Raw genomic sequence first — 7,469 nt, forward strand, 5'->3', positions numbered from 1 at the left:
GGCTTGGGTTTCCTGAGCTGTCCCTTAGTTATGCTGCTATAGACTGCTGGAGGACAAACTGACCACACTTTTCTTACTCTGCTCAACCTGTTTTGTATTTTGTTGGCGTAAATCGACTCACTCTATCCGCCCCAAAGTTCGTTGTTTGGTTTTACTGTGGACCAAGGAAGTACAGACACTGAAACATAACAGACGCGCTCTCTTTAAATTCAATAATCAAATTTAATAAATTAAATGATTAACAGTCACAGATTACTTTTGTATTTGATTAAATGTTAAAGTACAAAATAAAACATTGAATGCGCATTCAATGGAGACAAACGATACAACCTGTAAGAGTGATCTGAAGTCAGCCCTTGCTCTGCGTTGTCTGCTGAAAGAGGAAGTGCTGTTCAGCTATAGTCTAACTTAGGGCGGTGCACGGTCAAGGCTTCTAGAATGTTCACTTGCTCAACGTGTATAGGGCGGTGACTCGCTCTAGCTTCTAGAATATTCACTTGCTCAACGTGTATTGTGCAAAGTCCGGTTGGGTGGGTGCTGTCACAAATAAGAAACAGGAAGTATACTAGTCACACTTTAAGCTTTAGAAATTGTACAAGCAGAAACAGATTTTATTTTACAACAATTTGTAATTATTTTTTCTATCCTTTAACATGTGTTTGTCTTTCAGGTACACCTGGACCTATATCTGGACCTGGACCTATATCTGGACCTATACCTGGACCTACCATTCTGTGTTCGTCTGTCTCTCCTTCCTGTCCTCTCCACCAGCTGGTCAAAGCAGATGGTCTCTTGTCCTGAGCTGGTTCTGCTGGAGGTTTCTTCCTTTTAAAAGGAGTTTTTCTTTCCACTGTCTCCACTGTGCTTGCTCAGGATGGGAGACTGCAACGAAGACAAGATTCAACTTGTCTGCTGGATTCCTTAGATAAAGAACTTTACTAATTGGCTTTTATGTGAATGTTCCTGTAAAGTGCCCTGAGACAACTTTGTTGTGAATTGGCGCTATATAAAGAAACTGAATTGAATATAATGAATCAAGTAAGTGATCTGAAGTTCCACGAGAACTTACAGCTGTTATCCTAATTATATGATAAGAAACTAAAGTACTGACACAAAATTACTTAAAATTGCTTTTTTTTTCTCCCTGTGACATTTTGTTCATTTAGTCATTTTACTGCAACAAAGCAGCCAGAAAACAATTTTGATCATTTAATACAGCAACATTTTATTTCTACAATATTTTATTTAATGCTTTTTACTATTTGGAGTAAAAAAAAGTGTAATCAGATTATTTTGACCAAGGTTGGAGGCCAAACAAAATGCTTTGATTGCCCCCTGGAAAAGTCCTGGCCATAAAGCTAGAAGTTTATGACAGTGAAAAAAGGGCAGCAATCCGTTTGATTTATTTCTGATCAGCAGGCAAGCCGATCATTCAGGTAGTTGGATGTTTTGTTGTCCTGCAGCAGAGTCTTGGTGACATCGAACAGATTCTGTTGGTAGGCTAGTCTGTAGCAAGTATATGCATCATCACAGTAGGTCAGCAGGCGCTTCACGTTGGAGGTGACTGTGCTGGGAGAGCCGTCCAGCCTGAAACACACAAATCAAGTTTTATGTGATCTATGCTCAGAAATGTCTGCTCAGCACTAAAGTATAAGTTTACTCTTACTTCCTGAAAATGTCTTCAAATAGCGTTGAGGTGAGAGGACGGTGGCGTTTCAGTTCCTCTAGGTAAACAAAGTCTCCCTTCAGGACCACGTTCTGGTGCAAAATCTCAGGCCAGTCTGGACTGTAGGAGTATGCCTCAGACATGACGAACACCTGTCCAACAGAAAAGTGTGTTTGAAAGGCTGCAATGCTCAGAAACAAGACAGAGCTCATCTCCTCAAACATATTTTTAGATCAGAATCACAGAATCAGAATCAGAATTGCACCGAGATACAACGAGAACATCAAAGTCCATGCTCAATAATCCAGGTATACAATCCAACATTTTTCAGTCAGGTCATCTGGACAGTTTCTTTTTTTGTGCCGAAACGTTTCGCCTTCGATCCGGAAGGTTTCCTCAGTCAAGGAAACACACAACAAAATTGATTCTTTCCCAAACAGCTTACTCCAAAGTGGAACAAACTAGTTATGTTGGTGCTAAGATGGTCTCTTTGGTACGCCCCCTCCTCCATTGCCGGCCCTCTTCCTTGTTGACAGTCGTGTCAAACTGGTTGAAAACAACAAAGTCCATGCTCAATAATCCAGGTATACAATCCAACATTTTTCAGTCACAACGAGAACATGTACGTACAGTCGTCCGAAAGATGGACGTAGTGTACAAAGCTGCTACTATAAAAAGCACGGCCTTCTTATTCTTATTCAGAATATTATTCTGCTTAGATGAGAAAAGGGAAGAAAACATGAGGAGAGACGGTATAAAAAAAGATCTCTCACACCTTGGACAGGGCATGATTTGAGGCATCAAAAAAACCTACCACAGCAAAGCAGCATAAACAGACGTTATACATGAACATATAGGCGGTGAAGACATTGAATTTTAAGGGAAAGCCATAGCATAGTCCAGAGCCCCCCCCCAGCCATTGTCCAGATAAGAGGTGACGTTCTTCATCAGCTCAGTTGAGGTTCCGTCACATGTCCGCGGTCTTGGGGAAGGGAGGGGTGCATAGACAGACAAAGCATCTTTGTTTTTTTCTAAACATTCCAGGAGGAGTTGAGATAAGTCCAGCGTCAAGGCCACAGTTTTGGGTCAGACAGAACTCGTGAATTGTTGTTTCTGCCTTTTAAAAGTCTCACTGATACAGTTCTCTGATGGAAACTCCAAATAGCCGAATTGATTCCTTACGGCGAAAGTTGAGCTCACAGGTTCTCCAAGATTATTCCCACCATTCATGGGTGCTACCAGAAAGTTCACAGTCCTGATAAAAGCCTGCTCCAGCTCTGATGCAGCTCCACATAATTCAGTCTGAGCACTGCCAAGCTTTGACACATCCACACAAATTTGTAGACAATCCTGATTTCACCAAGCCAAACAGCAAAATCCAGTTGCCATCATGAATCCAATTTGTTTCCGTCGAGGGTCCTCTTTACCCTGACTCCTGTCGGGAGAAGTTGATCAATTTTGTTGAGAAACCAGCTGATCAAATCCTTAGAATTAGGAAGGTATGCAGCACACAAAAAAAAGTCTCTTTAAGGGTTCACAAGATGAAAAAGAGCAAGCAGGGAAGCGGGGGGGGGGGGGGGGGAAGGAGCATCGGGAGTCAAGTCTGACTTCACCGGAGCACAGAGAGAGAAAAAAAAGGCAGCATTCTGTGCAATCTCCTCCCTTCGTAGGACTGCTTCCTGTTCACTTGCCACTTTCTGTTGCAGTGGCCTCCTGTTCCCTTGACTTATGGGCTTTTTCCAATAGAAGATGCAAGTGCTGTTCCCATAGTGTCCGGTTCAGTTTCTCATCTTCTTTCAGCGGCGAAACAAGACATTGGTCTTTACTTGACATCTTTCTCTTTCTCTTGCCTAGAAAGAAGAAATGGCAGGTAGTTAATTCAGTCTAGATACTGTTTTTGAATAAATACATAAAACAAAGAAAGGTGCTGCTACCAAAGACAGATCTTTGTTGTTAGGAAGATCGATTTTGTGATTCTATACATAATACAATCTTTTTTAGTATATTCTACATTTAAACAGGTCAGTAGAAACTAGTTATGTTCTGTCTGCACCTGTTTAGAACTTAATTGTTGGCATTTTTATATTCCCTGTTATTTTTATATCTTGTGATTCTTGTGTTTGTTCCTATGTACTGAAACTCTGGCACAATAATTTCCTGCGGGATCAGTAAAGTTCTGTCTTATCTTATCTTATCTTGTACTTACTCAATTACATCTGCTTGAGCAACATAAAAAAGAATACTAATAATAATATTAATAAAGTGATAAAGTAAAAATGAATGACTAATAAAATGATTTAAAAAATGAATATAATAAAAAATTAATAAATGAATCAGTAGGTATGAAACAGTATTTTTTCTACATTTTATTTTTTTTTTACTTAAAAAATAAAATAAATGCAAGTCCTTATCAGCACGAATAAAGAGATGTGAAACATGATTGTTGCTTCTTACCAAGTACAGCAGGTTGCTGTGTTGTGCTGCTCTGCGTGGAGCTAGGCTGCGACAGGGATCTGGCCAGTGTAGATTCTGCTGATGGAGCAGGAGAAGAAGCTGGGAGGAGTGGAGGGTCCAAAATGGAATTTATAGACGAACCATCACGTGCCGAGATACGTTCTAGATCAAATAGGGGATCAAATAGGGGGATTTCCGGTAAGATGGCGCCCGTGTACATGGCTTGCAGTCCACCTCTGCTGATGGTGTTCGGATTATTTTTGTTTTTTGCATTTCACATCTGTGACATCAACTCTCTACTGGTGTATGACAGACAAGAACTTTATGACAGACAAGAACTCAGAACGCTCCTCACCTCCCTGCCCAGAGATATCGCTTCAGACACCGGGGAAAACGTGCTGGTCAGCTGGTGAAGCTGAAAGCTCTGCGCGCTGCATCATCCTCTCTTGTGTGCCCGGACCAGGTAACCAACGGGAGTTGTCAGCCGGTGCGCAGCTCGGACCGACCTGGAGGGGCTGTTATTGAAAACCTGCGGCCATTAGCACGCGCTAACTCCACCGCTGCTAGCTCTACTTTGGAAAATATCCGGATGTGTTTGGTCAACGCAAGATCTGTTACCAACAAAACTTTTGTCCTCAGGGACTACTCAAGAGCACGATTTGGACTTTTTGTGCATCACAGAGACTTGGATGTCTTCGGGTGAGTCCAGCGCCTTGATGGAATTATTGCCACCGAACTGTCTGTATTTTAACGCCCCGCGGCCATCAGGCCGGTGTGGTGGTGGATTATTAACAATATTCAAATCAACTTTTGACTATAAACAACTGCCCATCCCAGTTTCCCGTGCCAGCTTTGAGCTGAGCGTCTTTGAACTCGGACATTCACCTCAGACTTTATTTGCACTCGTCTACTGTCCACCTCGGTCTAAGGACTTCATAAATGAGTTTTCTGACTTCTTGGCTGAAATCACACCAAAATATGAGCATGTTTTCATTATTGGGGACATTAATTTGCACGTGTGCTGTCACGAGAAGCCCTTGGTTAAGGACTTTTTAGATTTATTGGACTCATTTAATTTAACTCAGCATGTAAACGGTCCCACCCAAGAGCGCGGACATACACTAGACCTTGTTTTAACTCATGATATGACTGTTAATAATCTTGTTATTGGTGATAATGTTTTTTCAGACCACATGCCAGTCCGGTTTGAGTTCACCCTCCCCATCTAACTCCTAAGCCGTGCATTCCTGCACGTAGGACTCGGACCATTAACCACTTCACTGCCACACGTTTCACAGATGTTTATAACTCTGAAATGGTCAATGGTGTCAAAGGCAGCTGTGAGTCCAACAGGACAAGCAGCACAGAATCCCCGGTATCTGTGAATCTGAAGATGTCGTTAAAGACCTTCAGTAGGGCAGTTTCAGTGCTGTGGAGAGGTTTAAAGCCAGATTGGAAAAGCTCTAAGATGGCGTGATCCTCCAGGAAGCACTTCAACTGGGACTGGACTATTTTCTCCAGTACTTTAGAAACAAATGGGAGTTTGGAGACAGGCCAGTAGTTGGAAATGACTGAGGGGTCAAGGTTTGTTATTTTCAGGAGAGGCTGGACAGCAGCATGTTTAAAGGATTTTGGCACCACGCCAGTGGATAAACTACTGTTTACTATGGCAAGAATGGACGGACCTAGAGTTGGAAACACCTTTAGTAGTCGAGGGGGGACCACATCAAAGGGGGAGCCAGAAGGTTTCAAGTTGCACATGACCTGCTCTAGAGAAGATAGAGTGATGGGTTCAAAATGGTCAAAAGGAGCTACAGATTGAGGGGGGATGGATGGGTCATGAGTTGGAGGGGAAATGAGAGCCCGGGTGGTCGCAATTTTTTCCCAAAAGAAATGTAAGAAGTTCTCGCACAGCTCAGTCGAGGCTTCCAGAGGTGATGGTTCAGTGAGGTGGAGAACAGAGTTTAGGGTGGAGAAGAGGACACGTGAGTTGTGAGAGTTTGAAGTAATTATATCAGAGAAGAATTTTGATTTAGCAACTTTTACTGTTTTCTGATAATGGCGCCAACTCTCTTTAAGTATTTGAAGAGAGACCTGCAGCCTGTCTTTCCTCCACTTGCGCTCCGCCCTCCTACATTGCTGCCTAACGGCCTTGGTGACGTCACTCAGCCAAGGTTCTGCTTTGATTTTTGATTTTTTGGTTTTAACAGGTGCGACATGATCCAGAGTCTTTAAGCATACAGAGTTGAACTGGGATGTCAGCTCCTCAGTGGTGGTGAGAAACACCGGGGGCTGAATTATCATTTCAGAGTTATAAACATCTGTGAAACGTGCGGCAATGAAGTGGCAAATGGTCCGAGTCCTACGTGCAGGAATGCACGGCTTAGGAGTTAGATGGGGAGGGTGAACTCAAACCGGACAGGCATGTGGTCTGAAAAAATATTATCACCAATAACAAGATTATTAACAGTCATATCATGAGTTAAAACAAGGTCTAGTGTATGTCCACGCTCTTGGGTGGGACCGTTTACATGTTGAGTTAAATTAAATGAGTCCAATAAATCTAAAAAGTCCTTAACCAAGGGCTTCTCGTGACAGCACACGTGCAAATTAAAGTCCCCAATAATGAAAACATGCTCATATTTTGGTGTGACTTCAGCCAAGATGTCAGAAAACTCATTTATGAAATCCTTAGATCGAGGTGGGTGGTAGACGAGTGCAAATAACGTCGGAGGTGAATGTCCGAGTTCAAAGATGCTCAGCTCAAAGCTGGCGTGGGAAACTGGGATGGGCAGTTGTTTACAGTCAAAAGTTGATTTGAATATTGTTAATAATCCACCACCGCACCGGCCTGATGGCCGCAGGGCGTTAAAATACAGACAGTTCGGTGGCAGTAATTCCGTCAAGGCGCTGGACTCACCCAGAGACACCCAAGTCTTTGTGATGCACAGAAAGTCCAAATCGTGCTCTTGAAAGTAATCCCTGAGGATAAAAGTTTTGTTGGTAACAGATCTTGCGTTGACCAAACACATCCGGATATTGTCCAAAGTGGAGCCAGCAGCGGTGGAGTTAGCGCGCGCTAATGGCCGCAGGTTTTCAATAACAGCCCCTCCAGGTCGGTCCGAGCTGCGCAACGGCTGACAACTAAAGCTGGTTACCTGGTCCAGGCACACAGGAAGCTGGCGATGAAAACCATGACCGCTAGCTGGAGAGGAAGATGCAGTGCGCAGAGCTTTCAGCTTCACCAGCTGACCAGCACCTTTTCCCCTGAGTCTGAAGCGATATCTCCGGGCAGGCAGGTGAGAAGCGCAGCGAAGGTAAGCTGGCACGTCCGCCAGCAGGGGGGGGG

At 43.3% G+C, this 7,469-nt stretch overlaps 1 protein-coding gene across 1 annotated transcript in view; it reads right to left on the bottom strand.

The window, feature by feature from the left end:
* Positions 1 to 1,328: 1,328 nt before the first annotated feature.
* spg11 (SPG11 vesicle trafficking associated, spatacsin) overlaps positions 1,329 to 7,469 on the bottom strand; it is a 413,741-nt gene continuing 407,600 nt past the window's right edge. The window contains exons 42-43 of the mRNA XM_037683759.1: positions 1,667 to 1,818; positions 1,329 to 1,587 (exon numbers count right to left, since the gene is read on the bottom strand). Of these exons, the coding sequence (XP_037539687.1) occupies positions 1,413 to 1,587; positions 1,667 to 1,818 (327 nt within the window). The 3' untranslated portion in view covers positions 1,329 to 1,412. The remainder of the gene's footprint in view (positions 1,588 to 1,666; positions 1,819 to 7,469) is intronic.

The sequence above is a fragment of the Nematolebias whitei genome, chromosome 10 (assembly GCF_014905685.2).
Source record: "Nematolebias whitei isolate Nwh7 chromosome 10, NemWhi1, whole genome shotgun sequence".
Classification (NCBI taxonomy): domain Eukaryota; kingdom Metazoa; phylum Chordata; class Actinopteri; order Cyprinodontiformes; family Rivulidae; genus Nematolebias; species Nematolebias whitei.